A 15,620-nucleotide genomic window follows, 5' to 3' on the forward strand; every position below is an offset into this window, starting at 1 on the left:
AAATCATTGGTATGTTTGGCTTACCAACTGGTGCTCTTGCTGTGACAAACTCAGTTGGTTTGCTAGGTTTACTTGCTCCAGCTCTGTTCAATGCATAAATTCTGAAAGTATACTCAAGACCTTCGATGAGGCCCACACAAGGGTATTCTGTGGAGCGCACAGCTGTGTCATTAGCTTTCACCCACAGTAAACTGTTCCTTTCTTTGCGCTCAATGAGATAACCGGTGATTGGACTGCCTCCATCACTATCTGGTTTATCCCAGGCAACAAAAATGCAATCCTTATTGACCTTGGTAATACGTGCATTCTTTGGTTCACTAGGAACATCTAGAAAGAAATACAAAGATGGATATCAATCACATGCTTTCTTACTAGGAGGACTAAAAAGAGAAATGCTGCTATCAGAAACTGACGTACCAAATGGGAACCTTGCAATCATCTTGCCAGAAGTAAGCGGCTCAGAAATCCCAAAACGATTTTCAGCACGAACGCGGAACATGTACTCTTCTCCAGGAATCAGTTTTCCAATTCTGCAGCTTGTCTTTGTGACAGAAGCTAAAGCTGTTACCCAGTCTCCTCGGCTTACATCACATTTCTCGACTACATAGTTTGTAATGTTACTGCCACCATCTTCGAGAGGTATATGCCATGCAAGAGTGCAAGCATCAGCATCTATTTCAGAAATATCAAATGGAGGCTGTGGTGGACCTGGTTTATCTGCACAAAAAAGTATATTGAGAAAGAAGAGATGAAAGAAAATGGCAACCACCGGAATATACTAAAACTAGTTTTGTATAAAGCTGGGTTTAAAAATAATCAAATGGAACATACCCATGACTATCACTCTGATTTTCTGACTATCAGTACCAGAGCTATTTTCTGCAGTAAGAGTGTAAAAATCAGAATCTTTTCTAGTCACATCCTTAATGATAAGAACAGAAGACTTTTCTGCTTTATGCACAGCAAGGCGACTAGATGTAATTACATCTTGATCTCCTTTCAACCATTTACAGACTGGCTGAGGCTTCCCATATACATGAGCTTCAATTCTCAGTTTCTTTCCAGCTTTAATGTGAACGTGATCAGGCATCAGGATCTTAGGTGGGACTGAAAAAAAATCACACAGACATATAAATTCAACTTCTGTGACATATTAAATTACTTTTTCTTATGTTTTCATTTGAAAGTTCTCTGCTTCTCTCTCAAGTGGAATCACCAGTAGGAATGACTTGATAATTTTTAATTTATGTTCCACTTATGGACAACTAGAGATTCTGCAGTGGGAAATATCTATTCCAGTCTTACTTTTACATTCTTGTAGAGTTTATAAGGGAATATTTTTGAGTTTGGATTGCCTTCTCACATGTTTATGTAAAGACTTGTGCGCTATTAATGCATGACACACAATTCCTCTATATCTGGAACTTGTCATAGCTCACTTATGGCTGACTTTCTACAAGACAAACATGAAGGAGGAGAAAAGAAAGACTGAAGTTCTTGCTGAACTAAACCCATTTCCACAGTCAATCTTTTTATACCCTTGAACTATTCTTCAAGTAGAGCTCCTTCTACTTCTTCTTTTGCACAAAATCTTTCTGATTTCTTCCAAAAGAAACCTGGCGGTATATTTGGTGTACTTTTCTTCCTGCCATTGGCTAGTTTTCATTCTCTTTTGCTCCTGTACATCTCTCTTCCTCCTTCCACGTCACACATGAAGAAGGTTCTTCTCATCTGCCCCCTACCCCTATGTCTTCCTGTGCCGCAGAGGCCCTACCACCTTAATTAGGCCAACCTGTCCTCCCTGCGTTTCACTTTACATTCTCAACCAACTACAATATAAACAACTTGTTTTGTCTTCTGTTAAAACAGCTCCCACTTTCGGCCCCATTTATCTCTCAAACTACCACTCTGACTTTTTCCCTTTCATTTTAAGTTCATTGAAGGTATTTATTATTTCTCCTTAGTTCCTATCTTCTGGTTCCAACTGCAACCATACCTGCAAAATTCTTTAATAATTCTGAATTAGTGGTCAACTCTCATTATTTCTGACATGTCAAAATATTCAATAGAGTTAACCATAAACCTCCAGATGACTTCATAAAGCATATGTCTTTCTGGGACTCACTCAAAGAACTAGAATACTTGTTCATTTCATCATTAAAGCAGAATATTGCAACATAGGTATTATTGAAATTGTTACTTACTGAGTTGTTCTTTAATTTCAAATATTCCTTCAGTCTCTCTTGGCAAACTTACTCCTACAGCATTTCTAGCTGCCACTCTAAACTTGTACTTCTTTCCCTCTTTCAGACCAGCTACAACAATGGAGAGATCTTTAACAACTGAATATTCTGTCCAGCGATCCGCTGGTTGGTCATCTTCTTTGTAGCTAACAATGTACCCATCGACTTTAGAGCCTCCATCACGCAGTGGTGGCAGCCAGCCTAAAGTAGCACTATTCTTTGTAATTTCAGTAACTTCAAGTTTTCTTGGTGGATCAGGTTCACCTTTCAGGGGAAAAAAAAAAGACACACATTAAACATTGAATTTCCAAGATTTTCTAACTATTGAATACTTGTTAAATTATTGGATGCTATCCATGCTAACTCAATGAGGACAATATGAAAAAGAGCAGAATTCTTAATAATTGCAAAGGTATTGTATTCATAGATTGTATTATTTGAAAGAAACTGACACAGAAATATTTATGTTTATCATTGAGTAGTTAGTAGCATTGTCCAATTTAAAAACACCAACTTCCAAAAAATACAAAATATTACCAGAATTAGAGAAAAATATAAAATGTTCATAAAGGCATACTTACTTAGGGGATCTGTTGCTAGAACTGGTTTTGGTATGTCACTTGGAACACCTGGCCCATATTCATTTACTGCTGTTACTCTAAAGAAATATTCATTTCCAGGTACAAGATTAGCTATTTGGAAACTAGTTTTCTTTAGTTCTGCAGTGACTGTTCCCCAGGTCTTCCTGTCAGCCTCACGTTTCTGCAGGATGTAATGAGTCACTGGGCTACCACCATCATTCTCTGGAGGTGCCCATGAAAGATGGCATGACATCTTGGTGACATCTGAAACCTTGAAGTCCGACACAGGTCCAGGAGTATCTATAAAGAAATTTCAACTTATGCTAGTCTTTTCTTCTTTAATAGGTTAAAATTAAAGGGAGCTAACAACTTCCTATACAGGGGGAGTTAGTGTTAGCTAATACAGTTGTGCTCAAAAACTGTAGCACCTGGGGGTCATAAAAATTCCTGCAATGAACATTGAATATAGTTAAAAAATTGTCTAGAGGTATTTCTCTCATTACTTACCCAGGACTCTGACGTTCACAAATACAGCCTTTTCTCCAGCTACATTAACAAGTGTCAATGAATATTTGCCTGAGTCATCACGTGTTGAATCGGGGATGACACAGAAGGCCATAGTGTCAACCAGATCAACTTGTCCTTTTCTGATAACATTATCAATACCCATTCTCCTCCAGGTGACTTTTGGTGCTGGGCGACCTCTAACAATGGCAAAAAGTCTAATAGGGCATCCTGCCCTGACTGTGACTAACTTTCTCATGCTTGCATCCAACTCAATCTCAGGAGGTTCTGAAAGACAAAATTAGAGAAATAAAATGCAAAGTTCAGCACATGAAATAAAACAAAACCAGACCAAATAAAGATTGCATTCCCCTCTTCATAAAGAGGATGGGAAAACTCACCAAGTATTTCTTTGGGAGACACAGCTTCTTTCAGTTCAGCTGGTCGGCCAAGGCCAACCTGGTTTTGGGCAGAAACTCTGAACTCATATAATTGGTTCTCATCCAGGCTGGTGGCTGTAAATTCTGTATGAATAACTTGGGCAGCAACATTGCATCGTTTCCATCCTGCTTCAGGATCAGCACCCTCAACTTTTGGTCTGATTTCCACAACATATCCAATAATTGGAGCACCACCATCATACACTGGTTTTCCCCAGCCAAGGGTTATGGAACTCTTCGTGCTATCAACCACTCTCAAGTTTGTGGGAGGACCAGGTGGTTCTGACAGACAATAAAAATTACAGATAAGAACAGGGTTGTGCAATTTAGCAATCTGTTATGTTAACATTAAAACAAAATACAGTAGAACACAGTGGTATGATACCTATTGGGTCTTTTGCTACTACAGGTCTTGATGGCAAGCTTGGTTCTCCAAGTCCGACTTCATTTTCGGCACTGACGCGGAACTGATATTCATGACCAGGGATGAGATTAGTAACCTTCTTGCGTCTCTCTGGGATTGCAGTCTTAGTAACAGGAACCCATCTTAGTGATCGTTTCTCTTTCTTCTCTAAAATGTATCCTGTAATTGATTTGCCACCATCATATTCTGGTGGATTCCAAACTACGGTCATCTCTTCTTTGCTAACTCTTGTGACATCTGGAGGGTCGGGGCGTCCAGGTCTATCGTATTTTGTTTTTGCAATAATTGGGTGTGTTTCTGTTGGTGGACCAGTGCCCATTTTATTCTCTGCACGAACTCTGAATATATATTCATTACCTTCAATGAGGCGTGTCACATTTGCATAGTTTGTTAGGACAGAGGAAGAGTATGTAGACCAAACCATACGCTTGCTTTCACATTTTTCCAGGATGTAGTTCTGTATTTCACAACCACCATCATCTTCTGGAGGGTCCCAAGTAACAGTACATCTATCACTTGAAATGTCAGTGACTTTCAAGTTTCTTACAGGACCTGGTTTATCCAAGACAATAACAGTAGCATATGCTACAAAACTACCAGCTGTGTTAGTTGCAGTAATCACATATTTCCCACCATCACTACGCCTTGATTTTGTGAGAACAAACTTAGATGTGTCAGAAGTTGTTTCAATACTGACTCTTGGAGATCTGGTTAGATCTGTGGCATCTTTGTCTTTTGTCCATACAACTTCAGGCTGTGGTTTTCCTCTGACTCCAGCCTCAATTCTAATTGTGTCACCTGCTTTCACAGTTAGCACCCCACTTAACTTCAAGTCTAGCACTGGTTTCTGCAGATCTTCCTTCACAACAACTTCAGCTGTTCTTACCCAGTCACTTTCACCTGCCTCATTCTTGGTTTGAACTCGGAATTGGTAAATCTTATTTTCAACACATTTATCTACCATGTAGTGTGTTTCCTTAATGCTGCCTTTGTGAACCCTTTCCCATTCATCTGAATCTTTCAGTTTTCTCTCAACATGATAACTTAAATTGGGACTTCCACCATCATAATCTGGCCTTCTCCATTTCAGATATACAAATGTCTTTCCTTTCTCTGCAATGTGAAGATTTTCTGGCTCTCCAGGCTTGTCAATAGGATTGATGGCAAGGATGGGAGTCTTGGTTTCAATGCAAGGACCTGGACCTATTTTGTTTTCTGCACAAACTCTGAAGAAGTATTCACGGTTCTCTATAAGATTTGCCTTTACTAATCGTTTAGTGATATCAGAGGAGACAATTGACCATCCCCTCTGGTTTGGTTCACGGTACTCTACTATGTAATTTGTAATTTCAGAGCCACCATTATCCACTGGACTCTCCCAAGCGATCATACAAGAATCTTTTGTGACATAGCTTATTTTCAGGTTTTGACATGGTCCAGGTCTGTCAAGTACATTAACAACAGCAAAAGCTTGGGCATGTCCACAGCTGTTCTTAGCTGCTATTATATATTTGCCATGATCAGATCTTTTGGCTTCTTTCACTTGCAGTTCAACATTAGGTAGATCATGGACTATTTCAACACGCTTTTCTTGGACTAGTACTTTGCCATCTTTAGACCATGTTATGTCAGGATCTGGCCTGCCTTTTACTTTACCAGTAATACGGATTGTTTGGCCTACTCGGACAGTAATTAAGTCTCGGCAGGTCACATCTAGGCTTACTTCTGGAGGAGAAAGAATATCCTTTGCAAGTACAGTTTCTGCCAGTTCTCTTGGTTCTCCCTCTCCCACAATGTTGACAGCTTTTATTCGGAATTTATATTCATTTCCTTCTACTAACCCAGGTACTCTGAAAGCACATTGTCTAATGAGTTCATCCTTATTAATCCTATTCCACTGCTTAGTTCCAGTTTTCTGACATTCCACAATGTATCCCAGAATCGGGCTGCCACCATCTTTGAGGGGCTTTGTCCACACAAGATCAGCTGTTTCTTTGGTTTTGTCTTTTAATTTTGGATTTATAGGTGGTCCAGGAGGAGTGATAGGACGTGACGCTTTTATTGGATCAGAGCTTGGAGATGGTTTGCTTAAGCCCACCATGTTTTCTGCAAAAACTCTGAATTCATATGTGTTGCCTTCAAAAAGACCAGTGACTCTGTATTTCATGTCAAGTATTGGTGTCTTATTGACACGCACCCATTTACCAGATGCTTCCCGACGTTCAAGTATATAACCAGTTATTGGAGTTCCACCATCAGATTTTGGTAGGGTCCAAGACACTGTTGCAGCACTTTCTGTAATATCATAAACAGTTGGTTTACCAGGTGGGGATGGTGGATCAAACATATGTTTAGCAACTGTTGGTTCTGAATCAAGAGGTGCACCAATGCCTATCTTATTTTCTGCCCGAACACGGAAAATATATTCACAGCCTTTCTGCAGTCGTGGAATCTTAATTTTTGTGTGACTTGTTCCAGAGCTAACCACTCCCCAAGTTTCTTTCTTTGATTGACGTTTCTCAACAATGTAATTTATTATAGGACTCCCACCATCATCTTTAGGAGGGCGCCAAGAAATAACCATATGTTCTGGTGTTACTTCAAGAATATTAATAGGACCAGTTGGTGGGCCAGGAACATCCAAAACTGTAAGATGTAGAGCAACAGTTTTGCTGCCAGCTGCATTAGATACTGTGAGTAGATATTCTCCTGTATCTTTTCTTATACAGTCTTTGATAGTAAGTACAGTTGAATAATTGTCAGTCTCAATCTTGTGTCTGCCATCTGTTTTAATTTCAATGTCATCAGTAACCCATTTTGCCGTGGGAACTGGTACACCTCTCATGATTGCAGGAAGTCTCACTGTGGTGCCAGCTTTAACAACAAGACCTTCAATTAACTTCACATCTAGTTCCACGGATGGAGGTACTGAAATTAGAGAAAAATAGAAATTACCTTTTCAGGGGAAATGCTTGAAGAAAGAGAGAAAGAATCAGTGAAACTACATGAAAAACTAAAAATTACCTAGTTTTTCTTGACACTCTATTGGTATAGTTGTATCTGGAAGGCCAAGACCAACAATATTCTGAGCTCTCACACGGAATTTGTATATTTTTCCTTTTTGTAGGCCTGTAACAACACAGTCTAGCATAGGGACCGTCTGGAACTTTGTCCACTCATCTGCACCATCTTCTTGATATTCCACCAAATATCCAGTTATCTCAGCACCACCATCACGATCTGGTCGATTCCAAACAAGGGAAACTTCGGTCTTGTCAACATCTACATGATGCAGATTCTTTGGTGGCCCTGGAGGATCTTTTAAAATACAAAACCAAAATGGTTACTAGGATGGCCAATCTACGGTAGCAGTGTACCATGTTCACATTAGTACCAACAAGATAATCTCAAAAATTACCAAGAACAATATGAACAAAACAAATCATATAACTGAAGAACACTTACGCAGTGGATCTATAGCTTTAATAGGCTTGAGTGTTTCCACATATGGACCTCTACCAAACTGATTCTCAGCTGCAACTCGGAAGAGATACTGAGTGCCTTCCATCAGATATTTAGCCATGTGACTGCGTTTCTTGGAGGATGATGAGATGGCTACCCACTGTGCAGAAGCTACATCTTTCCTTTCCACTACATAGTTGGTAATGACAGAGCCACCATCATCTTCTGGTTCCAGCCAAGTGAGATAGCAAGAATCACTTCTAACTTCACTGATTTGCAGATTTCTGGGTGGACCAGGCTTATCTAATATTGAAAAAAATTGAATCTGTTATTTATTTGATAGCCAAAGCATTTTTTACAAAACTTAGTAAATTTCAAGAGAGATGATTATATTTCATGTAATTTTTAGTCCTTTTTCTACTGTGTATTTTTAAGAAATACTCGTTTTATTCATATTTTCCAGACATATTTTCCTTTATTTCTTAATCTCTATTTATAGAATAAAAACATGAGTATAAAAGGAACATCAAAAAGTTTACCTAAGACAACAACTTTTACTGAAACCGTCTTTGAACCAGCTGGATTTTCAACTGTCAGGGAGTAAATTCCACCATCTTCATGGACAGTGTTACGAATTTCAAGCTTACTGCCAACTCCTGTAACCTCAATATCAGCTTTCGGTGAGACTTCACGATCTTCTTTCTTCCAAGAAACTTTTGGGAATGGAACACCTTTAATAACAGCACTAAGTCTCAGGGTATCTCCAGCTTTTACATGCTGTTCTCGGGCCATATTAGCATCAAGTATCAGCTCAGGAGGTTCTGGAATCAAAATGATATGTTTTTAGAAAAGGAAGGAAAAAATCTCTTCTTAGGTAAACTTATCTGATTTTATTAAACTCACCAAGTCTGTCCTTTACTTCTACTGGATCAGGGACATAGGCTGGTTCAGATTCACCTGCTGCATTGACTGCCTTGACCCTGAACTTATAGGTCAAACCCTCAGTAAGGCCAGTGACTTTGTATTTTGTTTCAGGACAAGAATCTGCTGTAAGATTGGCCTTTTTCCATTCTTCATCTCCAACTTTCTGATACTCAACAAGGTAGCCAATTATCTTGCCATTACCGTCATGGCGTGGTGGTTGCCAAGATAAATCAACTGAATTTTTAGTTTTATCTACTGCTTCTGGATTAACAGGTGGACTTGGTTTTGCTGTTAAAAAAGCAAGAAAAGAAAGAAATGGGGAAAAAATGAAACTATTAATATGATTTTCTAACTGAAATGAAGAGTGCACTAAAATTTCAATGAGAAATGAAATTTAATAGTTTACCGATTGGATCTCTAGCGAAAATTGGCTTTGATGGTGGACTAGGATCACCAACGCCAATTTCATTTTCTGCTGAAACACGGAATTCATATTGACAGCCTTCGAGGAGGTCAGGTACTTTGAACTGAGTACTGGGGAAAATCGGGTCTTTGGTAACTCTGACCCATCTTGTAGCCATTGTTTCCTTCTTTTCTACAATATAGTTTGTTATTGGCTTGCCTCCATCATATGGTTTGTTCCAAACCACTACTGCAGAGTCTTTGGTAACGTCCTTGATGATTGGTTGCTCAGGTGCATCAGGAACACCTGGGGGAAAAAAAAAAGAGTTTATGAGCACTGCAAACAGAGTAAAGATTAAAGTATCAAAGTAAGACAGCAAATGAATAACATACGGAAACGGTCTTTGGCTTTCATCTCATCAGAGATGAGAGGATCACTTATGCCATAAAGATTTTCTGCATAAATTCGAATTTGATATTCTCTTCCTTCAAGCAGCTTAGGAATTTTGCATGTTGTCTTAACTGTGGCAGATGTAACTGGCATCCACAGGTCTCTGTGTGCATCCTTCTTCTCAATAATGTAATTTGTAATTTCACTGCCTCCATCATCTAACGGAGGTTTCCAGGAAACTACCATATGATCTTTATGAACTTCATCAAATATAACTGGGCCTACTGGAGGTGATGGGCGATCTGTTTAAAAAAAATAAAGCATATCCATGCTTTTATATGAACTTCACATAATGACATAGATTAAACAGTGTCAATATAGTAAATATACTATGAAATTAGAAACTTGACATCACAGTTTTAATAAGGAATCAAGACCTCAAGACGATTCCTCTTTAACACGTGTTTGACTCACTGGACTTAATTCCTTAATGCTTATAAGGTATTTGGTAGTTGACATTTTCTACAGTGTTGACATTCCCTAAATGCATGTAGAGACGTTAAATTATTAATGCTGAATAAACTAAGCCATAGTTAACTATGTACTCAAAATTAATAAACAGTATTTCAGTATAAATGAGAATGCAGTAAATAAAATTATTGTAATAAAGAACACATTTTAATATTCACATTTTATATAAGTCTGTGAATTCTAATCACTACTAAAAATCACATACAACACTGTTGTTTAGTAAAACCTACCAACAACATTAACTTGACAAAATCCTTTTCTTGATCCTGTGCTGTTCTCTACAGTAACACAATATTTGCCTGAGTCTTCACGGACAGATTTTAGTATCCCCAAGCAAAGAGTTGTAGGAGTTGTCTTGATCTTCGTACGGTCATCTTCTTTCACAACAATATCATCCTTTAGCCAAGTAACCTTTGGTGCAGGCTTGCCTGAGTAACGCCCAGTCAGGCTGAAAGCTTCACCAACCCGAACAATAAGCTTGTCTCTAAAATCAAGGTCAAGTGATGGAGGAGCTGAAAGATGATATTAAAAAACACAGCACCCACAAATGTCAGCAATATTAATAAAAAAAAGTAAGGAATCAGTAAACATAATCATTGTTTTCAACAGAGATACGAAAAAGATACATACCAATTTCATCCTTGCATGTGATTGGTTTTGTGCAAAATGATGGCTTGCCTTGCCCCACAATATTGCAAGCACTCACACGATACTCATAGGTGTCACCCTCTTTCAAGCCTTCTACAGTGTATTTCCTATCAAGCATCTTCTCCTTTGTAACTTTGTGGAATTTCTCTTTTCCAATGAGACGGCTCTCTAGAACATACATTGTGATATCTGAGCCTCCATTATATTTTGGAGGGTTCCAAGTTAATGTAACAGAGTTCTTGGTAACTGCTTTTACTTCCAGGTCTTCTGGACGGTCAGGAACAGCTGCGAATAAACAAAAAAATATGGTAAATGCATTTTTCTGCATATTCATCTCATATGACAGTAATCCAAACCCGAAAATATACTTACTTATTGGATCTCTAATGACAATCTCTTTTGTTGTCTCTGTGAATGGACCCATGCCAATTATATTCTCAGCTGCAATTCGGAAAAAGTAGGCTTTCCCTTCAGTGAGTCCCTGAACAGTAGCATTCTGCCTTGTAACTGTGTAGCTTACTGGAGTCCAAGCTCTATGGTCAGATTCACGTTTTTCAATTATGTAGTTGGTAATAGGAGAACCACCATCATCTTCTGGAGTAAACCATGTCAATTTACAAGAGTCACTGGTTAGGTTCTCAGTAAGGAATGGCATTCCAACTGGGCCTGGCACATCTGAAAGCAAAGAAAAAATGGAGTATTTAAGTATACATGCTGAATGTTATGAAATTTTACTTGTTCACAAGGACTGAAGTTGCGATTTACCTAGCACATCAACAATAATAGTCTTCTTCCGCTCACCACCAGCATTCTTAGCAAGAAGAGTGTATATACCCTGATGGCTCCTTTTGCAATTCTTGATGACCAAAGAAGAACTAATAGCTGTTTCTTCAATTCTGGCTTCTTCTGGTAAAGCTTGGTCATCCCTGCTCCAAGTCACTGTTGGAGCTGGTTTTCCTGAGACATATGCTATGATCCGAATTACTCCTCCAGCATGAACAACAATTCTGTCCCTGACACTTGCATCCAAATTAATATCAGGAGCCACTGTGGGAGGTGAACAAAAAAATTCAATGTATTTTTTTTTTTCCTCACTTTGACTTAGAGGTACTAAAAATATAAATGTAAATGCGAATGATAAATACCAATTCTGTCCTTCATTTCAATAATGTCTGTAACTTCTCCAGGCTCTCCGATGCCAGCAGCATTTACTGCTCTAACTCTAAATTTGTAAAAACATCCTTCTTTTAATCCTGCCACAACGAACTTGGTTCCTCTAATTTCTTTATCTTTTACCTGGAAAAAAAATATTATAACATCAGCTAACATCAAGGTATCATCAATCTCATTTGTGATGTTTGAAACAGATCTTAAATCAGATGTTGTTTCAGATTTACAAGCACACGACAGTCTTAAGCATACATGGATCTAGCTTACACAGAATTCTTCAGAATCTGTGTAAAGAAATACAGGACATGGACATACAAGCTATTCTGAAGATTCACCTTTTTGATAATTCTAACAGACAAGGATGTAACAGAAATTACAATAGTCTGTGGTCTCAGAAGAATTACATGTGTTACTGAACAAATAAACTCATATAAGTGAGAGTGGCAAAAAAAAGGAATTCTTTCTTCTTTTTAAACCCCAAATGAAGCCTGTTTACCTGGAAGCAGTGCAGGAAATTTAGGTATTACTTAAAATGCACGCAAATGTTTATGGAGATACAAAAAATAGCCAAGGCATGCAACAGTTGAATTTTCAGTAATGCACTATTGAAAAAAGAAGATTTCAGTAATGTACTACCGAAAAAAGTAGGAAAATGTAGGGTCATAATAGTTGCAAATGATTTGGCAGTCTGATACCAGTGAGACTGACTTTTGTGCCAATTCTAACTTGGTCTTGTCTTCTGTTCTTTTATCACAAGTTACCCACATATTTTCTCTACATTTTTAAACAGAAATTTTAAAATTCTAAGTTTAGGAAACTGCAAAGTTAACTTGATGTTGTGGAGAGGCAATTACTGACTTTTACATTTGGTCTTATATTTTAAAAATATGAAGATAATATGGTGCAAAAATGTGAACTTTTAGAAAATAACTTGCATAGTGAAAATTTATTAAAAATATGTTTTCTGGAGGGATTTCTTTTGATAGACACACAGAAAGAAGACATGCAGATTCTGTAATAGTTTTCCACTTACCCGTTCCCATTCTTCCTTTCCTTCCTCTTTATACTCAACAATGTAGCCAGTGACCCTAGAACCACCATCCTTTAGTGGTGGAGTCCACTCCAAGTCTACAGAAGACTTTGTCCAATCAGTAACTTTTGGAATAGGAGGGCCAGGTGGGGCTGAAAAATATCATCATACCATTACACATAACAATATATTCTATTTTCTTATCTGAATATTTTCATATTCAAAAATAAGAATCTAAAATATTTACCAATAGGATCTCTAGCAATTGCTGGATCAGATGGCATGCTTGGTGGACCAACACCAGCTGCATTGATAGCTGAAACACGGAACTGATATTCAGAGCCTTCAATAAGACCTGTAACTTTATACGAAACACCCAGTGTCATAGGTTTGATAGGATCACGGTTAACCCTGGTCCATCTCTTTCCGGTAGTCTCTTTGCGCTCCAACCAGTAACCAGTAATAGGAGAGCCACCATCATGTTCTGGTTCTTCCCAGTTTACAGTCATTGAGTCACGTGTTATACTGCTAACTGTTGGCTTGTCACAAGGTCCAGGAACAGCTGGGGGAAAAAATTCACGCATAGCTTGTAAGAAAAATGCTAAAGGAAAATGGAGATAGTTAGAGTGCAAAACACAGCTATGCACATGGTCACAGTTGCATTAGGTAGTTACCTATCTGCACAAGACTCCTTGCCATCCCTATTCAGGTACATATACTTCTGTGAAACATAAAGTATTTTTCCTTCAAATAACAATTGTCAAAAATGAGTTTTTTTCACCTTCCTGGATCAGTACCTCATTTCAGTGCCAGTTTTGGCTGGGATAGAGATAAATTTCTTCCTAGTGCAGTGTTTTGTAGTTGGTATGAGAAGAATGTTGATAACACACCGATATTTTTAGTTGTTGCTAAGTACCCTGCTAGTCAAGGGCTTTTCAGCTTCCCATGCTCTGCCAGGTGCACAAGAAGCTGGGAGGGAGCATAGCCAGGACAGCTGGCCCAACTGACCAACGGGGTATTCCATACCATATGACATCATGCTCAGTATATAAATAGGAGGCGTGGTCCAGGAAATAGTGATTGCTGCTTGGTCATTAGTCGCCAAGTGGTGAGCAATTGCATTGTGCATCACTCATTTTGTGTATTCTATTATTATTATTATTATTATTATTATTATTATTATTATTATTATTATTATTATTTCCCCTTCCTTTTCTGTTCTATTAAACTGTCTTTATCTAATACATGAATTTTACTTTTTTTTTTCCATTCTCTCCCCCAATCCCAACTCAATCCCACTGCGGGATGGGGGGAGTGAGCAAGTGGCTGTGTGGAGTTTGGCTGCCTGCTGGGTTAAACCACAACAAGTGCCCAGCTTAACCTTGGATGTTTTAAGAATGATTTTCTCTTGCCAGCCTAACATTCCTTCTACATCAGAGCTATTCAGGATCTGGACAGGCTGGATCAATGGGCCGAGGTCAATTGTATGAGGTTTAACAAGGCCAAGTGCCAGGTCCTGCACTTCAGCCACAACAACCCCATGCAATGCTACAGGCTTGGGTGGCTGGAAAGCTGCCCGGAGGAAAAGGACCTGGGGGTGCTGGTTGACAGCCAGCTGAACATGAGCCAGCAGTATGCTGAGGTGGCCAAGAAGGCCAACAGCGTCCTGGCCTGTATCAGAAACCGTGTGGCCAACAGGAGTAGGGAGGTGCCGTAATGATCGTGCCCCTGTACTCGGCACTGGTGAGGCCGCACCTCGAATACTGTGTTCAGTTTTGGGCCCCTCACTACAAGAAGGACATGGAGGTGCTGGAGCATGTCCAGAGAAGGGCAACGAAGCTGGTGAAAGGTCTGGAGCACAAGTCTGATGAGGAGCAGCTGAGGGAACTGGGACTGTTTAGTCTGGAGAAGAGGAGGCTGAGGGGAGACCTCATCTCTCTCTACAACTACCTGGAAGGAGGTTGTAGTGAGGTGGGTGTTGGTCTCTTCTCCCAAGTAACTAGCGATAGGACGAGAGGAAATGGCCTCAAGTTGCGCCAAGGGAGGTTTAGATTGGGTATTAGGAAAAATTTATTTACTGAAAGGGTTGTCAAGCCTTGGAACAGGCTGCCCAGGGAAGTGGTAGAGTCACCATCCCTGGAAATATTTAAAAAATGCGTAGATGTGGCACATAAGGACATGGTTTAGTGGGCATGGTGGTGTTGGGTTGACAGTTAGACTGGATGATCTTAGAGGTCTTTTCCAACCTTAATGATTCTATGATTCTATACTCTGTCTAATTTCTCTTTCAAAACTGAAGGCAGGAAATTGACTCTTCCTGATCTATAAGGTCAATAATGTCTCAAATACAACAGAATGACCTAATCATAGAATCATAGAATAGTTTGGGTTGGAAGGGACCTTTTAAGGTCATCTAGTCCAACCCCCCTACCGTGGCCAGGGACATCTTCAACTAGATCAGGTTGCTCAGAGCCCCATCCAACCTGACCTTGAATGTTTCCAGGGATGGGGCATCTGCCACCTCCCTGGGCAACCTGTTCCAGTGTTTCACCACCCTCGTCATAAAAAATGTCTTCCTTATATCTAGTCTAAATCTACCCTCTTTTAGTTTAAAACTATTCCCCCTTGTCCTGTTGCAACAGGCCCTGCTAAAAAGCTTGCCGCCATCTTTCTTATAAGCCCCCTTTAAGTACTGATAAGCCTCAATAAGATCTCCCTGAAGCATTCTCTTCTCCAGGCTGAATAACCCCAACTCTCTCAGCCTTTCTGCATAGGAGAGGCGTTCCACCCCCTGATCATTTTCGTGGCCCTCCTCTGAACCCGCTTCAACAGGTCCATGTCTTTCCTGTGCTGAGGGCTCCAGAGCTGGA

At 39.4% G+C, this 15,620-nt stretch overlaps 1 protein-coding gene across 1 annotated transcript in view; it reads right to left on the minus strand.

The window, feature by feature from the left end:
• The window catches only part of TTN (titin), a 246,608-nt gene that overhangs the window by 53,050 nt on the left and 177,938 nt on the right, over positions 1-15,620 (minus strand). The window contains exons 255-275 of the mRNA XM_075153897.1: positions 12,998-13,312; positions 12,754-12,902; positions 11,696-11,846; positions 11,316-11,597; positions 10,923-11,225; positions 10,533-10,835; positions 10,133-10,414; positions 9,374-9,673; positions 8,985-9,287; positions 8,558-8,866; positions 8,194-8,475; positions 7,658-7,957; positions 7,217-7,510; positions 4,154-7,120; positions 3,730-4,050; positions 3,332-3,616; positions 2,825-3,124; positions 2,205-2,507; positions 832-1,107; positions 418-717; positions 25-327 (exon numbers count right to left, since the gene is read on the minus strand). Of these exons, the coding sequence (XP_075009998.1) occupies positions 25-327; positions 418-717; positions 832-1,107; positions 2,205-2,507; positions 2,825-3,124; positions 3,332-3,616; positions 3,730-4,050; positions 4,154-7,120; positions 7,217-7,510; positions 7,658-7,957; positions 8,194-8,475; positions 8,558-8,866; positions 8,985-9,287; positions 9,374-9,673; positions 10,133-10,414; positions 10,533-10,835; positions 10,923-11,225; positions 11,316-11,597; positions 11,696-11,846; positions 12,754-12,902; positions 12,998-13,312 (8,628 nt within the window). The remainder of the gene's footprint in view (positions 1-24; positions 328-417; positions 718-831; positions 1,108-2,204; positions 2,508-2,824; positions 3,125-3,331; positions 3,617-3,729; positions 4,051-4,153; positions 7,121-7,216; positions 7,511-7,657; positions 7,958-8,193; positions 8,476-8,557; positions 8,867-8,984; positions 9,288-9,373; positions 9,674-10,132; positions 10,415-10,532; positions 10,836-10,922; positions 11,226-11,315; positions 11,598-11,695; positions 11,847-12,753; positions 12,903-12,997; positions 13,313-15,620) is intronic.

The sequence above is a fragment of the Calonectris borealis genome, chromosome 6 (genome assembly GCF_964195595.1).
Source record: "Calonectris borealis chromosome 6, bCalBor7.hap1.2, whole genome shotgun sequence".
In the NCBI taxonomy this organism is placed as follows: Eukaryota; Metazoa; Chordata; class Aves; order Procellariiformes; family Procellariidae; genus Calonectris; species Calonectris borealis.